At 57.8% G+C, this 24,136-nt stretch overlaps 1 protein-coding gene across 3 annotated transcripts; it reads right to left on the bottom strand.

Moving 5' to 3' along the window:
* Window positions 1-266: 266 nt before the first annotated feature.
* Window positions 267-21,536, bottom strand: KATNB1 (katanin regulatory subunit B1). Of its 3 annotated transcripts, none has more exons than XM_034672781.1 (20): window positions 21,405-21,536; window positions 19,960-20,264; window positions 15,625-15,755; window positions 12,396-12,513; window positions 6,870-6,970; window positions 6,465-6,506; window positions 5,786-5,869; window positions 5,451-5,566; window positions 4,959-5,030; window positions 4,640-4,790; window positions 4,324-4,514; window positions 4,077-4,207; window positions 3,664-3,714; window positions 2,682-2,749; window positions 2,423-2,542; window positions 2,182-2,331; window positions 1,820-1,896; window positions 1,646-1,720; window positions 1,274-1,390; window positions 267-1,005 (listed from the first exon to the last, which is right to left on the bottom strand). In XM_034672781.1, exons 2-20 carry the CDS (start codon window positions 19,997-19,999, stop codon window positions 873-875), a joined length of 1,968 nt encoding a protein of 655 aa, XP_034528672.1. In that variant the 5' UTR covers window positions 20,000-20,264; window positions 21,405-21,536; the 3' UTR covers window positions 267-872. The 3 variants fall into 3 exon arrangements, with proteins under 3 accessions (XP_034528672.1, XP_034528673.1, XP_034528674.1); XM_034672782.1 differs by lacking the exon at window positions 21,405-21,536 and adding an exon at window positions 20,383-20,404; XM_034672783.1 differs by lacking the exon at window positions 15,625-15,755.
* Window positions 21,537-24,136: the final 2,600 nt, after the last annotated feature.

Genomic DNA, 24,136 nt, shown 5'->3' with positions numbered 1-24,136 from the left:
CCAGGGGCCCCCCCCCCCCCGGGGGTTGTGCTGGCCTGCACCTGGTCTTGGCGGGGAATGTGCACAGGGGCTCAATGGGGCCCTCTCTCCAACTGTGGCAAATCTAGCAGCTGCTGCCACAGGAACAGAAGGGATCGGCACTGGGCGATCCTGTGAGGAAGGAAAGCTGGTCAGAGCCCTCACTGACGAGGGCCACTGCCCTTCCAGCCCTGTCCTCGGAGGCCTGCTGGAGGGTGTCGGAGAGGGTGGTGGGCTCTGGTGGCCAAGCCTGCGAGGCTGGGGTCCTGTCAGCAGGAAGTATACAGCTGTTGCTGGCCCTGGAGGCATCCATAGAACAGCTGGGAGTGTGGCTGAGACAGAAGGGATGGGCTGGTGGGGCCCACCCCTCACCTGTCGCCCTTAGCCACGAAAGGGGGAGTTGCTGCCACCTTCTCCCCCAGCAGTACCGACATTGCCCCTTCCTGCGGGCCTGGGACTCTGCTGCCCCCTGCTGGCCACACTGCCTCCAGCCTGGAAGGGGAGCCATCTGGCTCTGAGGGGCCCAGGCAGGCAGTCCTGGGCCTGAGAGAGCCGCCTGGCAGAGAATGCCCCTCCAGGCAAAGAAACCAGGGAATAGTTACAAATTTAATAAAATTCGCCTTATAAATTACAGCAGCAGCCCCAGGGTGTTCTTTGTTGCCCCAAGAAGCGGGAGTTGGCCAAGCTGGGCAGCCGCTGCCACGGAGAAGATGTCTGAGAGCAGGGCTGTGCAGGTGGCCAGAGCGGCCACCTCCAGGATGGCCACAGGGCTGCAGGGGGGCCGGGCAGAGGCTCACGGGCCCAGGAGCGCACGGGGAACAGGAGTGGAGGCTGAGGCCAGGCCCGAGAGCTCCTCAGTCCAAACTGGCCATGAGCAGGTGCAGTTCTCGGAAGGCGCTGCCGTGGCGGCCACTCAAACCCGACTTGCTCTTGACGAGGCCACTGATGCTCTTAAGCTGCTTGTAGCAGAGCTGGCACTTGTGTAGCCTGTGGGCAGAGAGGTCCGCACGACGTGCTAGGGCCTTTCCTGCCACAACCCTCCCGCCTTCCTCTGGGAGGCAGGCGGAGGCCCGGATGCAGGACCCACCCGGGCCCTGGAAGAGCCCTGGCTTCAGCCACCCACATCCCAGGCCCCGAGCTACTGTCCCAGGCACAACCTCCTCTCGGGACTGGGGCCATCAACAAGCAGGCTGGGCCCTCAGGCCTGTGTACCCCCACACTCCAACACCGGCACACCCCAACACTGGCCCCTCACCTCTCCTCCCGGCTGATGTCCACGCCCACAGAGGGGGGCGCCGCCAGGATGTCCGTGATCAGGGGCAGAAAACGCTGCAAGATCAGCTTCAGCGAGGTGCAGCCAGTCTGCACGTAGCTTCAGAGGCGGACAGACAGAGCCCCAGATAGAAGGATAAACAGCAAGATACACAAAGATGGGGTAGGCAGGCAGAGGGCTGGGGGCAGCACGGGCTCGTTTTCACCACGGCCCCTCCAACTTGGCGGGAACCGTGGTGCCGCACACTCCCAGGGGCGCTGGCCCTGGGGGGGGGGGTCTTCCTCATTGTCCCTGAGGAGCCTCCTGCCCCTCCCCGTCCCTGCCCTGAGGCCGGTATGGCTTCCCCACACGTACCTCTCATACTTGCTCTGCAGAAGCCTCTCAATCTGCGGCAAGACCGTGGTGCACAAGTCCAGCTTCCATAGGGAGCTGGGGAGAGGACCGGGGGGCAGGTACCCTTAGTAGCTGGCCCCGCCCACCGGGCCAGCTCCGCCCACCGGGCCAGCTCCGCCCACGACGACTACTCACGCTTTCTGGTTGACAATGTTCAGGAGGTCCACTACCACCGACAGGTCATTGATGGCCACAGCCGAGTCCACCGAGGTCTGTGTAAACAGAGCGCCTGTCAGAGGGGACGGGGACAGAGTAGCCCCTGCCCGGTGCAACGTGATGATGGGCTTTGTTGGGGGCTGTTAGCAAGACTGCAACTAAAATAATGTGAGGCCAGGCCTGTAAAGAGGCGCCCAATTAATGGCAGCTCGTGAGGGTGATGACTACAGAAACGGACATGAAGGCAGCTACTGTGTGGTGACAGGCCACCCAGCCCCACGGCCCGCCCTAGTGCAGCTTTCTTCTGGGGTCAGCCCAAAGCCTGGGGGACAAAGGCTTGCCTTGATGTCGCCCATGGTCCACACAGCCCGCACGGTGTCCAGGTTCTTGTGACGGCTGGTGAGTACCACGCACATGGTGTCATGGCCTTTGCGGATCTGTGACATGGCGTCCTCGTCGACCAGCTCTGCCTGCTGGGGGATCTTCACAGCCTGTGTGGAACGAGTGCCCAGGTGCTGGTGGTCAAGTTCCGCCCTTGGCCTCTGGGCCTCCACCCTACCCTCAGACTGGGCCCCCACTCACGGGCAGGAAGTCAGAAGCCTTCAGCCCAATGGGCTCATTCCGGGTGGCAGGGATGATGGCAGGCTCGGCCTTGGGCGCAGGAGTGGAAGTGACAGCCGGGGGCCAGGGTGGGACCTCGAGCTAGTGGAGTCCGGAGCTCAGTGGGGAGCCAGCCCGAGGCCACCCTCTCTGCCCACCCTGGCATGGAGGGCCCCAACCTGGGTTCAGGACGGTGGCCCCACTCCCAGCCGCACACCATGCCTTCTCCACCTAGACTTACATTTGGCACCGGGAACTGCAAGTCCATGGCTGGGCTGGGCTGGGCTGCCTCCTTGGCTGAGACCATGTCTGGAAGCAAAAGGGCAAGATCTCTGCATCAGGTCAGGCCAGAAGGGACTGGCGGGCAGAAGGAGGGCTTGTGGTGGGCCTCTGGGCAGCACTTGTAATTGGGGGGGACGGAGCAGGAGCCGGTGGGGCAACTGAGGAAGGAGACATCACCAGTATGTATGGGGGGTGAGGAGGACTCCTGGGGAGGCCTGAGGGTGTGGGCTGGACCTTCCCCTTCCCTTTCCACCCACTCAACCACAAGTCTGGCACCAAGCAGGTGTCAAGCACTGCGTGTGGATGGAACCCGGGGAGCTCTCAGGAGTGGCCACCCCATCACCTTGCTGGGAATGAAGTGTGTGCTGGCGGGGCGGGGGGAGGAGGGAGGAGGCTGGCAGTGAGTGGATGGTGAGTGGGAAGCACAGGAAACCCCACCAGGAGGGAGAATGATAAAATGGCCCTTGAAGAGAAAGCCAGGTGGAGGGGAGGGACAGTCTACAGGACAAGGGTGCCCCACCCTGGCTTCTTCAATCGTAAAGCAGATCATGTTTTCTCCCAGCAGCAAAACCCAACCCCCCAGCTAGGGCTTGGCCTCCTCCTCCCACCCCTTCCCCCCTGCAGCTCTTCCCAGCTCCCCTGTCTCCCGCAGGCCCTCCGAGGCCCTCTCTCCCTGTGGCGCGCCCTTGCCTCCACAGCGCTGTCCCCTCTGCAGACGCAGCTGGCTGCCACGTCCCTGCTCACCAGGGTGTGGGCTCCTGAGGGGAGCACTTTGCTCAGGCTCCATCACCAGCGCCTAGTATGGGCCCGGAGCACAGCACGTACTTTTGGGTGAGCACAGGGAAGAGATCGAGTGGGAGAGAGGCTGCAGATGGTGCCAGGGCAGGGGAGCCCTGGGGAGCTGGTGACCCTGAGAGGCCAGGCTCTGCTCCCTAACTCACCGTCCTCGGGGGGTGCCGGGAAGGGCTCACTTCTTCGGGGTGGTGTCCGACCTGCAGAGGCAAAGGAGGATGGGGACTCACGCTGGCCTGGCCTGGGGCACTGGGGGCAGGGGGTGGTGCGGGTGGAAGGGGTTCCCGGGTGCACATGTAGCTGCAGACCCGCGACCTTGTTCCTGATTTCAGGAACCCTCAAGGCCTGCCCTCTCCCATCTACTTGACCCTGTGCGGCCTTCCTTGGCTCAGGGTGGGCTGGGGCACTGAGCGGCTCCCGTGCCTCTGCTGGGGCCCAGGTATGAGCTGGGAATCCAGCCACAGAAGCACAACGACCTGGACACCGTCCCCATAAAGCACCGTCTGCCTCCATGCACAGGTGGGGATGCCGGGCTGGGTCGGGGGCAGGGGGCAGGCCTCACTGATGCTGTTCTTGGGCTGGAAGATCTCGTTGTACTCCTCGGCGTTCTGGATCTCGGCCCGAGACTCCCGCTCATCCCGGTCGTCCTCGCTGCTGGGGCTGCGGCGCTCGCTCTCAGAATTCTGCTTCACCCTGTGGGGCGGGACCAAGCCAACGGGAGGCCAGCCGGGTGAGCCGGGGGCGGGCCCCCCAAAGCCTTCCCAGTGCCCGCCCACCTCCTGAGCCTTCTGGGGCCCTGAGCACCCCACCTCTGAGGCTTGCTGCAGGCTGTGCTGGGCCGCTCATAGATGCGCCGAAGAGGGGCACTGGGGTGGGCTGGCTGCTGCGCCAGGGGCTGGCTGTCCTGCACGGGGTCCTGGGCCACCGTGCCTGTCCTGGTGACCCGCGTCAGGTCCACCACATAAGAGGAGACGTTGCTCTGGGAGAAGGCCACGCCTATCTGCAGGAAGCGGCAGAGGTGGGGTATAGGTGGGCAGGACCCCAGGGCTTGCGGGGGCGGGGGGAGTGGGGCCTCAGGGGGAGGCGGCGGGCGGCCCGGGGAAGGGCAGGCAGAGGCTCTCTCACCAGCTGATCGTTGCAGACAGCCAGGTCGGCCACCTTGCCCCAGCTGACTAGGACCACGTCAAAGCAGCGCTCGGGCTCCCAGCCGTAGACGCGCAGCGAGTCCTGGCAGCCGCTATATAGACAGCAGCCATCGGGGTTGAAGAGGACACTCCTGGGCCAGGCGAGAGTGGGCCGTGGGTCCCAAGAAATCCAGGGAGGCCATGGGGAGCCCCGGACAGAGGGAGCAGGAGTGGGGATGGGAGAGACCCGCGCATACCCCATACCCACATCCAACCACCCGGGAGGAGGGTCCAGAGCCGCCACCCAGCTGCCTGCGTACCTGACGGGCCCTGGCTCTCCTTCGATGCAGCTCACCACCTGGAACTTCTCCAGATCCCAGAACCGGATGGTCCTGCAAAGGCAGTCAGGCTGGGCTGGGAAGCCAGTGTCCCTGTGCTGGCCTCCACACCAGCCCGTGGCCTGGGAAGCCTACTTCTCGGCAAACACCTGTCTCCCTGGGTTGTGGCCACTAAGAGCAATGCCTCGGGCCAGGGGCTGACCCTGCGCGGCAGGCGGAGGGACTTGGCTGGTGGGAGGTGAGCATGGGCTTTGGATTTGGACACACCGTGACAGCCCAGGACACTGGGGCCGGGGAACCAGGGTTGGGGGAGAGATGGGACCAGGGCCCCATCCTGGCTTGGCTGGAAGTCAGGTCAGTCTACATAGCATCATTGGGCAGAGGACACTCAGGACAGAGACAGACTGGGAAGCCAGACACACGCAGAGGACAGAGACTCGAGAGATGGCGACGGGCCCTGCCCCTCCCCCTCACCTGTCTGAGCCGCCAGAAGCCAGGAGGTACTCATTGGGGTGAAACTCCACCACATTGACAGGCCCTGTGTGGCCAGGGAACTCGGACATCATCTTGCCAGCAGTCAGATCCCAGAGCTGGGGCAGGGTGGGCTGGAGGTCAGGACCGGGCCCGGGAGCTCGGCTGCCCGCTCTCCCTCGACTCCCGCTCCCCCCGCTCTTGATGTCCAAGCCACCTTCCGCTCCGGACAGGCCTGGGATACGCGAGCCCCATCAGGTGGGAGGCGCGAACCCGGCCCGAGTGCGCTCGGCAGACCCCAGACCCCAGCCCCGGGCCCAGGTCAGGCCAGGAGCTACCTTCACTGTGTGGTCATCAGCGGCCGACGCCAGCCACTTCCCGTCGGGGCTGAACCGGAGGCACCGCACGGCCTGGCTGTGTCCCTGAGGAGAGGACAGAGCCTTGAGCTCACCCAGCCCGGTCCACCCTGTCCTTGACCAGCAGGCGAGGCAGAGCCAGACGGCCGTGTGCCAGAGACGTCCTGGGGGGACACCTCCCATGCAGGCATGCTTCCCAGTGCTGCAAGATGCTCTGGGAAATCCTGATTTCCTGGTCAGATAGTTTGGGAAACGACGTATCTTATGCCTCTTTTTGGAGTTAGGGGTCTTTCCTTCACATCAAGGATCTAAAAACCTCCAAAATTACATATTCAGCTCAGTGCTTCCAAACACGGATGAACAGGAACCCCCTTTACCTATGGACGCCTGTTATCTGCCTACGGAACCAGAGCATGGAGCACAGTTCCACAAACAGGGCACTGGGAGGATTCATAGAAAGCGAGGATCCAGGTGGACTCCCCCCGCCCAGTGCTTCTGGTTCTGCTAGAGATTCCAGCTTCTCACCTGGACTCGCATTTCTCACACTCTCCCCCACGTTGCATGGCGATCCCTTCCAGCCCCCGCCAGGGTCCGGGCACTACCCCAGCCTCCACGCCTGCATGGTGCTCACGGAGTGACCGACAAAGGGCACCTTCCTTACCCTGTATCGGAAGACGCAGCCTTTCCTCCTGATGTCCCAGAGCTGCGGGGAGAAGAGCAGGGGGCAGAGTGAGGATGGGTCATGACCAAGGGGGCTGGGGCAGCAGAGGCCTCACCACGCCCCGTCCAGGAGCCTGGGTCAGAGGGTGGTATGCGGCCACGAGCAGAGAAGCGTTCTGGGCACCCCAAAATGACAGGAATCTGCAAACTGCTCATGGAAGCTGGGCATTCTGGGCAGAAACGTCTGGTGAATGTTTCCACGTCCCCCTCTCTCGGAGGCTGTGGACACGGCCACAGAGGGAAGAGGCCCTCCCCCAGCGCCCAGAGCCCCATCCTCAGGTCGGACACCTGGCCCAGGGCCCGCTGCCAGCCCCGCGGGGGACACAGGGCACAGACAGCGTCTCACCTTGATGTTCGTGTCCTGGGAGCCCGAGGCTACGAACTCGCCGTAAGGGTGGAAGTCCAGGCTGCAGATGTTGGCTTTGTGGCCCATAAGCGTACGCAGAACTGCGAGGAAGAGAGCAGAGACAGGGATGTGAAGGGCAAGCCAGGCACCCGGCAGAGGAAGGGCCGCGGTGTGCACGGGCGTGTGCTTCCGTGGTGACTGCACAGAGAACCAAAGCAGCGGTGATTTTAAAAACAGGGAGACAAATCAACCGGAGTCTTGCCACCCCAACAACCGACCTTCCTGTTTTTGTCCTGAGAGAGGACAGCCATTTCTGTCAGGACCTGAGGCCCCTGTAGCTTGTGCCCCAGGGCTTGTCCCAGCATGCTCTTGCAAGGGTGCTGCCCCAGAGGCAGCAGAGCTGGAAAACTACTGCACTCAGTTCATGGACAGACAGACAGCTTATGTTCTGCTGGGCATCCCGCCATAGCTGAGACAGAAGAGGGAGGCAGGAGAGGTGCATGCTGGGGGAGAAGCTGCTTGGTTGAAAAGAGAAATCCAGGAAGGCTTTTTGGAGGAGGGGGTATTTAAACAGGACGTCAGTGAGTGGAGGATGAGGGAGGATACTAGGCAGAGGGAAATGGTGGGCAAAGGTGCCAAAGACGGCAATGTGCCTAGAGTGGCCGTGGTGCCCACACCAGCCCGCTGTCCAAGGGGATCTTGAGGGTAGCTGCGAGGACGAGACAAGGTGCTGTGCGAACCGAGAGAACACACAGAGGACATGACCGGGGCCAGTCAGCTCCTGCTGCCCTGGGAAGCCTCAGCTCCCTTCCCTCATGGTTTTGCTCGCAGCTCCGTGGCCCGGCCCGGCCAGGCCCACAAGCAAACCTTGGGTTTCCATCTCAGAGTATTCCCTGAGAATTCGCCTCTTCTCTCTGGCCTCAAGTGTCTCGCTTTTTGGAAGATTTATAACTCAGCTGTCTGAATGAAACTGATCGTCCCATACGTGTGGGGGCCGAGGCGCGTGGGGATCCAGCCATCCTTAGGTTTGAGCCAAGGTGAAACAGTTGCCTTGCGAGGCAATGAGCTCTCCACTGGAGGAGGTGTTCAAGCAGACTCCAAGTGTAGTGCTTTAGGGACAAGAGAGTTGAACTCCAGGCACTGAGTGATTTAAACAAACTCTACGACTGTCTCCATCCCTCAAGGTCCAGGTCCAGGGCTCTGGAGCCAAACAGAAATGGGGGCAGTTCTGCTGTTTCTTGCTTGCTATGGGACCCTGGGCAATCCCTTCCCCTCTCTGAGCCTCACAGTGTGTCTCGATCAGAGTTAAGTAAGACAATGGGACATAAGGTGCTTAGCACGGGCGTGCACAAGGTCAGTGCTCAATGAATACCACTTAGTTACTCCTTTCTGCACGACAGCTGCTTCCTCTGTTCCCCAAAGCGAACCTTCTCCTCTCCTCCGGCCTCAGAGCACCTGTCCTGGTTCTCGGTCTTCTGGCACCCATGATGACCACTACTCAGTGCCACGGCCATTCCGGCGCCTCCATCATCCCCAGGATGGCTGCTGAGGGGGTGTGGTGTGCCGAGGACAGCCTGAATGACTTCAGCACATTAGCTCCCCTGCAAACAGCATCAGGAGGCGGGCAAGAGCCCGAGGCTCAACGGGTGAAGCAGCCCGCCTCAGGCCGGTCAGCGGGGCACACAGCCGGAATTTAGAGCAGGCATCGGAGTCCTGAGAAACAGGCTTTACCATGTGACCCTTTACCTGAGTCAAGGGAGCTCATCTGTCTAGGGCTCCTACGACAGTACGGGCAGGAAATGTGAGCTGCTCTGGCAGTTATCTGCCTCGAGGATGAAGTGCATCCCTCTGACCACGGCCCACCACGGCCACACAGCCTCCTTGGGGCCACGCTGCGGCAGGCCTGAGCCACCCTCCCATCCTTCACAGAGTGGGACAAGATGCCCGCCACGTCTGTCGATTCAACCACGCCAAAACCTCAGCCACTCCTCCCCCACACCCTGCAGCGGTCAGATGCCGCCAGGGCTCCCGCACCGCTGTGCCGCCCAAGTCTGGGGCCCAGAGGGGCCAGACGCGTGCTGGCTCTGCTTTAGTCCGTGCCCGCCTCCCAGCCCACTGGCCTGGCATCCCACAGCAAGGCTTCCGAAATCCCGCCCTGCCCCGAGAGGACGCGGCCGGTTCCACCCCTGCGTGGGCCAGATTCATGAAACGCAGGCTACCTTCCTGTGGGATGGCTGGGCTGACCCACCCCTGCCCTCTGGCTGCACCGTGGAAAGCAGGCAGGACCACATTCTTCCAGCGTGACTTCTGCCCTTGCTCTTCTGTCCCGGGAGGGCCTTCGGAAGGCGTCCTACTGCCGGACTCAGCCACAGGATCCAGGAGTTGCAGGCTGGAGGGCGACCTGGATCCGTCCACCCCGTGCGGGAACCTCCAAGCCCAACCTTCAAGCCCTCCCTGCTGACAGCTGTTTGATCTCTGCCCAAACTCTCAGCTGTGGGCTGCCTTTCAGTACAACCCACGTGATGAGCGGACAGCCCTTTTAGAAACCCCTCTGCATCTGGGCGCCAAGCTGCCCCTCATTTTCACTCAAGCTGTGGCGGGTGGGGGTGGAGGTCAGCTTGTGGTCTCAGCTCTTCCCACCAAGGCTGCTGCAAGCACGTTTCTGTTCCATCACTGAACCCTCAAGAGGCAGGGTGAACAGCACTGGGATGGGAGTCTTGATGCCAGGATTTCAGTCCCAGGTTCCACCACTCTAGCCATGGGGTCTTGATATCAAGTTCTGGGGCCCTCCTTGGGCACCAGTTTGCCCATGTGTCAAATAAGGGGGCCCTGCCAACCCGGCTCTGCATCAGAATCATCGGGAAGCTTCCTGAGAGCCGGATTCGGGGCCTCTGCCACTACTGATTCCGGTTCCCTGGGCGCGGGGCCGGGCCCACGTGTTTGAGATGGGCTCCTTGTAGAGCAGCCAACCCTGAGACGCCAGGGCCCGGGAATTCCACAAGTGTTCGGTTTTCATTCTTTGCCCGCCTCAAGGAGCTCCTCACGTTTCCCTTGTGTGTGAAGCAGTCATGGCTGAAAAAGTGGCGCCCTAGGCTTCTCTCTCCTGTTCCTGACTCCTCAGTGAGTGAGGAATGGCTGCTGCCATCCACTGGGACTCAGATCCTGGCAGAGGCATCCCAGGAAGCAAACCACCTTCTGCCCGAGCCTTTCTGCTCCGTCGGCCGGAGCCCAGCCAGCCAGGGCTTGCTCCCCGCTGGGCCCTCAAGTCCAGCAACGCCCCGGCTCCTGCGTGCAGCCAGGCAGCAGGAACGCGCGCTGAGACGCTAAGCACGTGGCCCCGGCGGGTCACGTCCCGGGCTCTGTCTGGCACGTGCACCCATCACTGGGCGGACAGGCCTCCCCTGAGAGGCCCGGCGGCAACCTCTCTCTCGAGGACCATCTACGCGAGCAGAGCACCGTCCTCGAGCAGAGAACCCGGCCGGCGGGCATGTGTGGCTGCCGGCCGCCGTCCTGCCGCAGCAGGAGAGCACACACCCCAGCAAAGGTCCGGAGAGCCCTCTGGGTCTCAACCAGGCAAGGGGTTCTCTTTCGGGAAAAGCAGCCTCAGCAAAGCCCATGCCGCTGCTCCCTCTCCTGTCCTTCAGGTGGCGGAGGGCCTCCGGCCTGGCATGCTGGCACGTCCAGGCTAGACGCTGGCAAAAGCAGCGAGCAAGCAGGCTCTGCTTGACCTCTCCAGGCTGCACTGCATCGAGTTCTGGAAACAATGTTGAACAGCTGTCAACACTTAGAAACGGGGGTGGGGGGATTTCCACTTAGTGTCCAGATTCCAAGCTTCTCTTGAAAACTCTGTACGGCTGGCGACACTGGGCCCACACTGCCATGTGGCCGCACCCACAAAAGCTGAGGGCCCCCCTTTTTGGGAAGGCGAGACTCCCCACGTGGCCCGGAACAAAAGGCACGAGCTGACACACTGAAAGAACCCAGTTAGGATCTAGCATAGGACCGCGGGTCATGACTGCAAAACCCCAGGACACTGAGACAGCCTACGAGCCTGCAGGGAGACGGGAGCAGCAGGTCCCACGCGAGGGACCCAGGAGGAGACAGCACGGACCTCCCAAAGGCCACCAAACAGGGACCTCACAGGCAATGCAGCTGCAAACTTCGGAGGGAACACAATTTCCAATCTAGACTCCCACAGACTCTAAAGAAAAGTAAAGAAAGGAGGAGGGTAGAAAAAGTCATTTTCAGCCACAGATGGTCTCTAAAACCGTGCCTGTCATGCACCCTTTCTCAGTAAGCTATGAAAGAATGTGCTCCAGCAAAGAGACAGAAAACCAAGAGAGATGGTAACTCAGACTCTGGCACGGCAGAGTCGAAAGAGCTCCCCGAAGATAAGGCGGCCCCAAGATGGCGGCTGGGCTGCAGGCCCGGGTGCTCCCCCACCACTGGGACCCGGGGGACAGACTCTCTGAGAAGAGACACCCTGATTATGGGATGGCTTTGAGGGTAGCTCAAGGAGGCAGCCTACTCTTCTGGCAGAGAATCTGAGGACGAATTAGTAACACAGATGTAAACCACACACAGATGGAGGAAGGACAGCTATGAACCCCGGGAGAAACAGTCCGCTGTGAGGAACAGCTCTGTGGTCCTGCTACTTTAAATGCTGGCCATTTACACGGGGACTTAGAAGAACAGAGGGGCAACGCTGGGAGTGACGAGCGCGGGCTGGCAGCTCTAAGAGAACTAACTTCTTTTTTGTTTAAGATTTTATTTTTTTAAGTAATCTCTACACCCAACATGGGGCTCAAACTCATAACCCCGAGATCAAGAGTCACACGCTCCACTGACAGAGCCAGCCGGGCGCCCCAGGAGAGCTAACTTCTTGTCTTGCACGGGAGGAAGGCAGCAAGAGACAGGCACTGCCATAGTACCATGCTGCTTTGGAAAGGGGAGGGAGCAAGACACCAGGTCGAAGGACAGAAGGTTGAGGCGTCTGGAGAATGGGAAGGGATGGGATGAAGGCTCCTCATTTCCATTGTGATTATCTGTAGAATGACCCACATTTAACTTTTTAAACTATGTATAACTTCTATAAAGTTGAAAACCAAATGAAAACAAAGCTCAAGGAGACAGAGGATCTGGCCACCCTAGGCCCCATTCCTGCAGGTAACAGCAGAGGCTAACAGGTGGCCACCCCAAAGTCAGGGCACACCCCCCCCCAGTTTTCCCCACAGGCCCCCTCACTTGTTTACCTGTTCTGCGTGGCCCCTGGTGGCTCGTGTTGTTCTTCCAGACTCTGAATCCACAGACACCCACCCACACATCCACAGTGGTCCATCTGGACCCTCCTGGTGCCTCCCGAGCGTCAGCGCCCGGACAACAAGAGCATGTCACTGCTGCTGGGCTCAAGGGGTGGAGTGACCCAATGCAGTCAGGACAGGCTTCCTGGAGGAAGTAGCTCAATAGCAAAGCCTGAGAAAACACCGCCACAGGCACGATTTGGGGAAGGCGAGCGCAGATGCCTACTTTTGGCGGCTTCTAGGTCCCAGACGCGAATGGAGCCCGACTGGGAGCCGGCCACGATGAGCTCCTCCGGGGTGTTGAGGCGGACACTCTCCACTGGGGACGTGTGACCCGTCAGGCTCTGTGGAGAGAGGGTAGCAGCTTCAGTGCCTTGCGCGGAGAAACCCCCACATTCTGGCTCCCTGGAAAGGGCATCAGCAAGAAGTGGCTCAAGCAGAGAGGCCATGCTCTGTGGGGCCACACCTAGGCTTTCCTGTGGACGGGCTGGGCAGCTCCTTCTCTTGGCCTCGGCTTCCACAGCTAAAAGTGGGCCAGGCCCATCTTGCTCCAACCCCATCCCATGGCCCACTGTGCCCCTGATGTGGGCAGCATTTGCCAAAACGGCCCTGGGTCCCTTGAAGCGGGGAGCGGCTGACCCTCCAGCCCTGAGTCCAAACCACCATCCACCTAGGTTCTGCTTCTGTCTCCACTCTGCCTGGCCAAGCCCCTCGGTGCGGGGAGACCCTCACAGAACCGAGGCCTGGCTCGTCAATGGTACATATCTCACCCCTTTGGAATTTCTGGGTCCCCGGGGGCTGCCCCTGGTGGAGGACCCTGCCATGTTCCCAGAGAGAGCCTACAGTGACTTTACTGGAAAAAAGTGTCACCCAACTCAGTGCAGGCCAGAGCCGGAGCAGGGCTGAGCCAGGTCCTGGCCCAGCCCCTGAGAGAGGTGGGAGGTGCTGGCATTTCCAGCTTTCTGGAGAGAAGGCCAGAATCTGAAGTCCATGGCATCTGTCACTCCCCACCCAGCACTGGTCACCCCAAAGCTCAGCGGTGACTCCATCATTGTTTAAGACAACGTTCTGGGGGGGCAGGAGGGAACTGCTCCCCAGCAGAACTGTCCAAAGGCCAGGCAGTCACAAGCAGCTTATGTGACTCCCAGCCACTGCCGGCAAGAGTATAAATGGGTATAAACTCCATGGGGGGCAAGTGGGCAAAAATCTGTCCACATTTAGAAATGCACATCCTCTGTACCCCAGCAGCGAACCCCCCGGAGCCTCGCCCGCACGCGCTCGAGCACACGGCCAACCAAACAGACCCGAGGTCATTCACCACAGCCAATCTCTTTCACAGAAGACCGGAAGCCTAGGAATACATGCCCACCAGGGGAAGCTGGTCCGCTAAGCTGTGGTCACCCTCGCAACACAATACTATCCAGCTGTAAAAATGAACGAGGCAACCATCTAAATATGATAAAGACTAACCTCCATGACACTTTTAGGTGAAAAAGGGTGGAGAATGGTGTATATAGATACTGTTTATGGGAAAAAAAAAAAAAAAAGGATGGGACGCCTGGGTGGCACAGCGGTTAAGCGTCTGCCTTCAGCTCAGGGCGTGATCCCGGCGTTATGGGATCGAGCCCCACATCAGGTTCCTCCGCTATGAGCCTGCTTCTTCCTCTCCCACTCCCCCTGCTTGTGTTCCCTCTCTCGCTGGCTGTCTCTATCTCTGTCGAATAAATAAATAAAATCTTTAAAAAAAAAAAAAAAAGGAGAAGGGAAGAGACATACATATTTGCTCGCAAACGTAGAAAATAATTCTGGAAGGACACAGGGTAATCGGGGGCCGTGGTTGTCCCCAGGGAGGGATGCAGGGGTCAGGGGAGGAAAGCAGACTTCTCACTTCTTACCCCGTGTCCCTTGGACACCGAGCTGTACGAGCCCGCGCGTGCTCAGAACACACAGGGACCAGCAGGAGCGAGCGCGCACAGGGGGCCGTGCACATCTAAACCTGGGGCTGAGCAGGCCGTCCCTGGGCCTGCGGCACTCGGAGGCCGGGTTCACGGTGCGTCAGCGGGGTGCCCCCCCCCGCCCCGGCTGAAGCCTGCAGGCTGCCCCCAGAGTAGGAAGCGGGACGAGAGCACGGGATCCCCTCAGGCCCGTTTTGCCCAGTGTTTGCTGGCTTGTTTTCCATCTGTATGTGTTACTTTGGCATTTTGGGGGTGGGACACATTGGAACCCTGAAAACAAAGTGAAACAAAACAAAGCAATTTCAAGTCTGTTCTTCACCCAGGCCCTGGCTCAGCTCGGATCGCAGTCCTTGGCTGCATCTCACAGAAATACTGAGGTGATTAAGTTTCTACCAAAAAAAAAAAAAAAAAAAAAAAAAAACCACTTCCCATCCCTTTTTATCTTTACCTTTCCGTGGCCAAGAATCAAAAGAATGGTAATACCCAGTGCTGGCAAGGTCATGAAGGGGGAGAGGGCAGGTCCCTAGGCTGCTGGAGAGAATGTACATTGATTTCTGGAGGGCAATTTGGCAATGTTTTGAAAGCTTTTTAAAAAGGGCACACCCTCCGATAATGCAACCATCACGGATCTGCCCCACGATCCAGGGAATAGGGAGGTTCACCTCCGTGGCTGAGCAGAGCCAAATCGATGGCAATGACGTCTATGCTGGGAACGGGCATGGCTAACCGCTTCCGGCGCGTCCCTACGAGGCAACACCACGAAGCCATTAAAGCCCGTGCGGTAGAAGGGTGTTTGTTGACATCGGAAAATGTTCGCCAACAATAAAGATCGTTCTCTTCAAAACCCAGGCTACAGGAGAATAAGACAGTGCTCCAAAAATACCCGTTCTGTGCTCATGTGGTGCACGTGGGAGCGTGTTTGCACACGTGTACGTGTACCGCGTGTGTGCACGGATCTGCACCAGCACCTAGAAGGACACACACCAAAACACCAACTGGAGTGGTCTTCGGATGAATTCCTTTTTGTATTTTTTCCTTCTTTATATTTTGCTGTTTTGGAAGACAGGTTTTGGCAAGGAATTCGTCGTGTGACCGGGGGAAAGTGCTATTAAAGAACCAGCTCTCTAACCAGCTTCAGCCAGGTGCCCTCAAATCCGTTCTGTGGAACCAGACGGGGGAGGATTCAAAGCGACCTCCAAGGGCAGCTGACAGGTGGGCGGATGGGCCAGTGGGCAAGCCTCCATCTCGGGCCCGTGGGCTTATTTTAGCTTTCTCATATAGGTTCCCCGGAACTCTGTCCACCACCAGGGGACTTCCCCACTCCTGAGGGCCAGCCATGGTCCCAGACATCCTGGGGGCACAGATGCGGTGCTGTGTCCGCCTAGCCTCCCGCTGGGTGCCCTGGGCCTGGCAGAGCCCGTAGAGCCACCAGCCCCCCACCCCGCCCCCAGTCCCCTCCCTGGGCCTCTGTCCTGTTCCCCACCGGCCAGCGAGGCTCACCATGATGCAGTTGGGTTTGTTGATGGACCACAGGTTGACACGGCAGTCATCCCCACCAGTAGCCAGCAGCCGCCCGGAGGCCTTGCCCAGCACCAGCGAGGACACATTGCTGGCGTGGGCGACAATCTCCTCTATACAAGGAAGGACAGGAGGAGAAGGCAGTCAGAGGGCTAGTTGCGGCCATGGGGAGGAGGGCTGGGCCCTGCCCAGCGAGGCTCCTGGGCCTGGCACCCGAAGCCCAGGTGGAAGGGTCCACCCGCTTCGGCTCCCCTCTGGGGCCAGACACCCCGGCACAACCCAGAAGCCTGGCAGCGAGGGCAGGCCTTGCCCCCGAGGCAGGAATGACTATTTCCCAACTTCGGGTATTCCTGTCCCACCCTCAGGCCGCAAGGTTTGCTCTTTTTCCTGCACGTCAACTGGTAAAATTATCATGCTTCCTCTGCTCAATTTAAAACAGTGACTTGCCTTCTGTATTTAGCGCTGTCTACATAAAGATAATTAAGCAATAAAATCCATAAAGTTACAAGACTGATATGTTCATTATGCTTTTTCTAGAATACAAAACGAAAAACTATTATTAAAATGAAATATACTGACCCACGTAACCACCTAAGCACCTCTCTGCTGCTGCTTGCTACACATAAATCCACTCTGGGGAACACACTTTGAGAACCATTCAGGTCAACTCTAGACAAGCTGTCTCCAGGTGAGCTCACCCGGGGCTTCAGCCCACAGCTTCAGAATCAAGGACCAGGGTCTGGTCTGAGCTCTGCTACTGCAGGCTGTGTGGCCTTAGACCGGTCACTCACCCTCTCTGAGCGCTGGGTTCCTCATCTGGTAAATGGGACAAGAACACTGCCTGCTTCACTGAGCTGCTGAGGAGCCACTGAGAACATGCTGTAAGCTAGGCTCGGTGGTTGTTAGTAAGACCAAGGCACAGACGGCGGACGGCGGGGACCCCGGCGGGCATGGGAGGGTGGACTGCTTGGGGTGGGAGGCAGGAGGCAACGGACTGAGAGGTCTGCATGAGGGGTGCGAGTGAGGGCTGACCAGACAGGGCGGGCGGCATGGCCATGGTGGGCAGCTGTGCGGGCCCCTGGCCCGGGCTACAAGCAGCGGCGCGGCAGACACGGACCACGGAGGGTCTCGTCAGGGCTCCAAAGAGAACAAACGTGAGCAAGGAATCAAGAGGCAGCCCAGGGTGCCGAGCCAGGCCCTCAGTGAGCTCCTCCTGGGGGCAAGGAGGGGAAAAGATAGGTCTCCCCACCCCTGCAAAGGGAAGACCCCTAATAGCTGACACCATGAGGCTACTGGGAGGCTGGCGTGGGTGACGCTGAGGAAAAGGGCTTGCACTCAATCAGCAGAGGGCCTCTCCTGCGCGCCAGCTCTGGCCTCCACCCTGCCTGGGGGTCTCTGTGGCATGGGCTTCAGACCGCAGGGCGATTGGGAAACGGGGCCCAGAAAGGCTGTCAGGCAGCATGGCTCAGGGGCTGTCAAAAATGCCTGGGGGGCCAGACCCCAGGCTCGATGTCACAGATGACACCCTACTTCAGGGCCCGGCCTGGCCAAAGCCAGGGCTGGGCAGTGTCCAGCCCCGGCAGAGGCGAGAGTCTCCTGCAGGCCCAAACGTCAGTGGGGACTTCAGGGACCCCATCACTAGACCCCTCCCTAGTTCTCATCCCAACCATGGAGCCTTCTGTCCTCCTGACACTGTAGGGATAGGTGCCTGGGATGCTCTGGGGCTTTGGCCATAGACTCTTGTCTGTTCAAGAGCTTCTTTTGGGCCCTAATGACTGGCCAACTCAGAAAGAGGGCAAACCACCTTCTCTCCCAAGCCTTGCGCCTTCTCCCCTTCTCTGAAAACACTCCCTGCATGCACTGCCCCCCACTTGTGACCTACCTATATGGCCTGGGTGTCCATCCTGGCTCTCACCCTTCCCAGGGAAAGTTCCAGCTGGGCGCTACCTCACCAGGCCTCCTTGGGCACACTGCTACCCCTCTCTGGGCCTCAGGACCACTGCCCCCAGAGACAGCCCTTAATTCATAATATAAATGTTTCCTGGGTGCTTGCTCTACGCCCAGCACTGGGGAGAGAGTGGGGAAGGACAGCGAGAAGGTTCCTGTGTTCATGCTACAGCCTGATCAGATGGGTCCTGGGACAGGGCATCTAGCTGAAGACCCAGACATTGGGGTGAGAAGGATTTGGAGGTTGGGCCCTTCTAGAGGGGCTCAGATCACTCCCCTCTAAGCAGCCTGCCTAGGTTCTCCAGCCTGACTGAAGCCCGTGGAGGGGCCAGGGGCTGCAGGAAGAGGGAGGTATGCCACGGACACCAGGCAGAGGAGGCATCCACCGGTGGCCCAGGCCTGGGTAACGAATTTGAGTGCAAACAAATACAATTCCTCACAGTATCTCTTGGCAGGCCGAGCTGACGGCTGCAGGCCTGTGCCAGCTTCCCAAGCTCAGTGGGCACAACCTGGGCCCCATGTCCCAGCCAGAGCTGGGGACACTGCATTCGGTCAGAGGTGTTGAGGATTTGCATCCTCAGTGGAAGGAGCAGAGAACCAGGCTTCAAAGACCCAAGCTGGCCTAGCACCTTCTGATCCTTGCTGGACTCTCTAGCCATAGGAGCCAGGGGTCATTTGTCTTTGGGCTCTGCAGATAGCTTATAGTCAGGAAGACTGCTATGCACATGAACTTGTCAGCAGAGCCCAACATGCCTGATCATATTAACCTCTTGTCTGAAGACTTTGATGGCTTGACTTTGCCTTTAAGATAAAGCCAAGGCCTCAGAAGAGCTAGGGTCCTGTGGACAAATGCCCCCGGAGACCCCAACAGCCTCATGTGGCACATCCTCTCCACTGCTGTGTGGCACCCCATAGGCTCCTTTGAGCCCTTCCAAAATGCTGAGCTTCCTGCCCCAGGGCCTTTGCATGTGCTATTTAGGCAGCCTACAGCACTCCCCTACCCTACTGGCCAGCATCTAGTTAATTGATTCAAAGCACATGTCCCAGCTTGGAATCAGACAAGGAGAAATGGAAGGGTGTGGTTACCTGCTTCTGCCTCTTGCTCTCCCCAGCCTCTGAGCCCCATTGCAGAGGGACCTCATCTATTTTGCAACCTCCCCCCACTCCGACCAACTATCTCCCCAGTGCCTGGTTCTATGCTCAGGAAAGATCAGCTATTGAGGGAATACATAACTCCAATAAATACAAAGGCACTCTGTCCAAAGTGTATCCTCCTTGGGAGCCCCTAACAGGGTTCTCTTAGAACCCTAGGGCTAAGAAACCATTTGAAACTACCCAAACCTCTCATTTTACCTATGAGGACACTGACATCCAGCGAAGGGCTTTGCCCAGGTTCTCACAGTTAAAAAGTGGAGGAGCCTTGCCCAGCTTCTGAGAACAGCTCAGGGACAACTCATAGCAGAAAGTGACCAGTTTGGGCACACTGAATCTACGCCAATCAGTTATTATAGGGGGGGTAAGGCAGTTCCCAAAATATGATCTGGGGGGCCTTGGGATCCTCAGGATCCTTTCTGGGAGTCCAAGAGAACAAAACGATTTTCATACTAACACCAAGATGGTATTTGACTTTTACACTCTTGTTTGCTCACAAGCATAAACGGGGTTTTTCAGGAAGATACAAGACATGTGATGACACCATCACTGATGGCATGTTTGACTTCACACTCCTGTGTTTTACTTCACCTAAGTATTGACTTCTAACATGTAAATTTTGATAACCCCCATGAACAAAAAACTCGTTGGGGTCCTCAACCATTTTTCAAAGTATAAAGAGGTCCTACGATCAGAAAGTTTAGAGCTGCTAGTGGAGAATAATGTGAGGGTGGGTGGTGCTTGTGCTCAGGGACATTCCAGAGCGCTGCCAATATCTCTCGGCCTACCCTCTCACCACCAACCCCCCCCCCAAGATGCCCCCATCTTGCGGGGGAAGCCTGACTCGTGAGAGGTCTGCAAATGCCAGGAACACCTCTCAGCATCTCTCCCCCAATACCGCCCATCAGCCTAAATGCACTAAGTGCTTGTCTATGTTCACCACCCCGCCTGGGTCTCACAGCAGCTTTACAATGCAGGTGTGATTAGCTCATTTACAGACAGGAAATTGAGCCTCAGAGAGGTTAAGTCACCTGCCCAGTGTCACCCCACTAAGAAGTGCCAAGGTCATGATTTTTCATCCTGGTCTATCTTACTCCAAGGCTGGGAGTCTCCCTCAGAGACAAGAACAGAAGACAAAGTCAAGGGTTCAGGCCATCCAGCAACAAGCAGCTAACAAGATAAATGGGGTGAGAAAGGAAAAGAAAGAAAACCACTCACGTAATTTCCAGGCCGTCTTGGTGACCACAGGGGTGGCCATCCTTCAGTTGGCTGGTACCTGAAGCTCAACCCACTAAATAGACGGTGCTTTGTTCCTGGGGTGGGGGTGGATCCCCCCCAGATCCGCCAATCAAGTTGGCAGGGAGTTCCCACACATCCAGGCAGAGGGAATGCCTCCTCTCTCAGCCCCGCACTGCCTCCTGGTTTTAGATCATTCACAGCAGCCACAGCAACGGCCTGTGTGTGCCCGTCAGGATCCCGGATTATGGAAGGTCAGGCTCGAGCCATGTCAGTTCAGCACTGGGCTGGAACACAAACAGAGGCGATGGCTTGTCAGAAAACACTTGGTGAGAGTTCGGGGGACTCTGCACTACAGCCGCAGCACCCCGGATCACCAAGGCTACTGGATAGAGAGACACCCACCAGAGCCACCAGAGCCAGGAGCTGCACTGCAAATCGGGTTTGAGAGTCTGGAGGGGGCACCTCAGGCAGGGTGACTTGGAACACAGGGAAAGAAAGGTCCTCCCAGAGGCCAGGATGATGGGATGGGAGGAGACTCTGTTCCAGGAGGCTGGCTGCCCGAAGTGCAGCAGCAGCCGCAGTGGGGCGGGGAAGACCACATGTCTGCAGTTCACGTAGATTTCTGGGAGTCACTGTTTCATCTGATGCTATAGGAAGAGGGTGGAGTCAGAGGCAAAGCTTCGGGGCCCAGGAGAGGCACTCCAGAGGCAGGCATTTGAGTCTTCACTGGGGAGAATGTTAAAAAGGGCCCTGAAGGTCCCATCTCTCCGTTGGTGGCAAGGGAACTATTCCTGGCCCCCGCAATTCCCAAGGACAGTACTGGGAACTAGGTCTCCAGTCCGGGCATGAGTCGGTATGCCTCCCCAACTCTAAAAGGCCACCTCATGAAGCCTCTACCCCCTTTTCCAAGCCTTTTTCCCATGAACGCTCTCCTCTCCGCCCCCTCTCTCCTGGGTTCCCCAGTTCTGCCTCTCTAGTCCTCCGTTCATTCCCCTTCTTCTTGCCGCCTGTGTTCCCTACTTGTGCACATCCTGTCTCCTGGGCTCCTTACCTTGGCCCTTGCCTCGCCAGACCCCCTTTATTCCCCTTCCCCTTCTGCTATCAGTATCCCCCATTCATTCACTCTTCTGCTTCCAATGTCCCTATTCATCACTCAGCCTCCCGCAGACCCCCAGCTCCGCTTCCGGCTTCCCGGTTTTCCCCTCCGGCCCCCATGCCCGTCCAGCCCGTCTCGCCCGTCCCGAGGCTGGGGCTGGTCCCTCGGCCTCGCCTGATCCTCCCACTTCTCTCAGCTCGCGGGGCACGGGCTCCAACTTTCCCCCGCCCGGAGCCCTCCCCGCCACAGCCCGCCTCGGCCCCGCCTGGCTCGGCCCAGTACTAGGCCCACAGTCCCCCCAGCCTCATCGACCCCTGGCCCACTCCACCTGCAGCTGAGGCTCCGGAGGCCGAGGCTCCGCTCCAGGCGCGACCCCCACTTGCCTCCATCCCTTGCCCTGATTGGCCGCTGCTTGACAACCGACCCTCACAACAAAACCTCCGGCTCAGAGCCCCGCCCCCCTCAAGTCCAGCACCAATCAGCCGCCGCGAGCGCTCCACCTCCCGCCAGGTTTGACCAATCGAAACAGGCGCTTCTGCCGCTCTTCCTAAGTTCCCGCCTCCTTTTCCTGAATTGGACTAATCACGAGGAAGGAGAATTCAAGAGCCGCCCCTCAGCTTCTAATGAACCAATGAGGGCTGCCATTTCCTTGGTCCCTCCTCCGCCTCAAGTTTCCCTTTCCTTCTTCTCCCTAGTTCACGTTTGAAAACATTGCCAGACGACTCTCTAATGACGTCTGAGCCAATCCCTTTAAGCAACCGGCCCAATTTAACCAATAAGCACCCGCATTATTGGAAAACCAATTCCCACGTAGCCAATGGGAAGGGACCATCAGGAGCAGCGTGAAGCTGCGGACCTTCCATCTTGGAGTGGGGCGAGGCGGAGACGAGGTCTTTCCCCTCTGCCCCAGTTCCTACTTCATCCCTTCAGCAGGGAGCGGTGCTGCAATGGTTTCAGGACTTTGCCCCTCGTCTTTGGCTCGGACAGGAGACCTACAGGGAGACGGTGCCTGATCCCGGGTCCGAGCCGGGAGCGGAGACCCGGAGCGCTGTCCCACGGCTGCGGCGTTGGTGAATGGATGAGTGGTCTGCTGCCTTAAAGGGACCACCAACTAGAAATCCGAGAAAGGCCGGCTTTATAGGACTCGTGGGTAGGGCGGGCTTAGGGAAGGGCCGTAACCAGCCTGATCCTGGGCCCCCCGCGTGGCCGGGCCGACCGGGAGCCGCTTAGGAGGGACTGGATCCCACAGGAGGTGCTCAGGGCCTGGTGCCCCGAATCTCCCCCTTTATCCTCTAGCCGCTCACTGCAGCTCAGGGCGGCCTGATCTCTCGGAACGCCTCCTACAACCTTCAGAGATAGGAATTCCTGTTCCCATTTACGGATAAGGAAACTGAGGCCTAGTTTAAAGCGCTTGTAATATGCCACACGACCAGAAAGAATGGTGTCGGACTTGAACCCTTGTTAAAGCAAAGTCTGTGGGTTTCTCCACTGAAACTGCACCCACTGCCAGAGAGAGGCAGAGGGTCCACCCCTCACATTGTGCTTTTGGGGCGTGGGTCGAGAGAAGAATATGGGCACTATCAAAAGAAGACTAGATGAGCAGAATAAAATCCGATCAAAACTGTCCACTCTGTATTTCCCCTCAACTTTTTATAATGAAAAGCTCCATAGAGAAAACTTGAAAGAATTTTACGATATATAATAGCATAGTCCACCTGGTGGGTAACCCAACACTTGCTAAGGTTTTCCATATTTTCTTTGCTCATGTAGGTGTTTTCTCTGAGCCATTTGAAAGTTGTCAACATCAAGACATTTTACCCCTAAATGACATGAAATACTGAGCATGTACCTCTTAAAAATCAGGCCCTGGTCCTACACAACCACTGTATCACCACACCAAAGAAAACAATTCTCTAACATCCGGTCCAGATTTCCCCAGTCATCCCCAAGAGCTATATAAAGCTTTTCTTTCTAAGTAGGAAACAAACAAGATTCACCACACTTGGCTCTTTCAAGCTCATTCTGTTTTAGTCCCCCATTTGAAAAAAAATAACATTGATCTTTTGAAGAGATTGATTGGGCCTTTTACCTTGTAGATTGCCCAGTATTATGATTTTGTCTCACTGTTTCCTGCTAGTGTCGTTTACCTTGTTTCTTTTCTTCTGAATTTTTTGTTCAATGGAAGTTAAAGCTGGATTAGATTCGGGATCAGCATTTTAAAACCCTTCGTATAGAAGTGTAATACACCCACCCCAAAGGCATGTGAGTTTTTCACAAACTGAACATGCTCAGGTCCAGAAGAACATTCCTAGCATCCCAGAAGCCCCCGTGGTGCTCCGTTATACCCAAGAGCGACAACTGTTTGGATGCCATGGATTAATTTGCCTGTTGTTGTTTTTTTTTTTCTATATAAATGGAATCATGCAGCATGTACTTTTTTGTATCTGGGATCTTTTAATATTGTATATGGGGAATCTGATGTGTTATTCCATGTGGTTATAGTTCATTCATGTGCCCTGAGCCTAAGTAGAGTTTCGTAACCTATTACTGATATTTTAGGCTGGATCATTCTTTGTTGCAGGGAGCTATCCTGTGCACCGTAGATGTTTGTGGGGTGGTTAGTAGCACGCCTGGCCTCTGCACACTAGATGCTAGTCCCACTCTCATACCGGTTGTGACAACCAAAAATGTCTCAAGACCACAACTTATGTCTCCATTCTGCTCTTGATGGGCATCTGGGTTTCCAGCTTAGTACTAATACTACCGCTGCCACGAACATTCTAGTACATGCCCCTTAGTGGATGTAACCCATCTTGATTGAGTTGTTCATCGTTCTTGTTCACCGGGTGGATGAATAGATGGATGGGGGAGGGTGGACGGATGGGTGGATGGAGCAGAACCTAGGAGCAGAATTGTTGAGCCAAAGTTTAGTTTTACTAGATATGGCCAGTTTTCCAAAGTGGTTGTACAGGTTGCCTCTTCCCCTGGGGAAGCTATTTGAGAGTTCCAGTTGCTTCTCATCCTCCCAACTCTTATATTATGCCTACTAGTGGGTGTGTG

Source organism: Ailuropoda melanoleuca, chromosome 12 (genome assembly GCF_002007445.2).
Source record: "Ailuropoda melanoleuca isolate Jingjing chromosome 12, ASM200744v2, whole genome shotgun sequence".
NCBI classification, from domain to species: Eukaryota; Metazoa; Chordata; class Mammalia; order Carnivora; family Ursidae; genus Ailuropoda; species Ailuropoda melanoleuca.
The sequence above is the reverse complement of the archived record's forward strand: the minus strand, read 5'-3'. Positions and strand labels throughout refer to the sequence as shown.

Bases quoted from the DNA above. Each gene is read 5' to 3' on its own strand.
- KATNB1 (XM_034672781.1), bottom strand. From the start codon at position 19,999: ATGGCCACCCCTGTGGTCACCAAGACGGCCTGGAAATTAC. The intron at 4,791-4,958 runs GTACGCAGGCAG...CGCCTGGCCCAG, and splicing joins GGAGAGCCAGGGCCCGTCAG to GAGTGTCCTCTTCAACCCCG. The intron at 2,543-2,681 runs GTAAGTCTAGGT...GGACTCCACTAG, and splicing joins TGCAGTTCCCGGTGCCAAAT to CTCGAGGTCCCACCCTGGCC.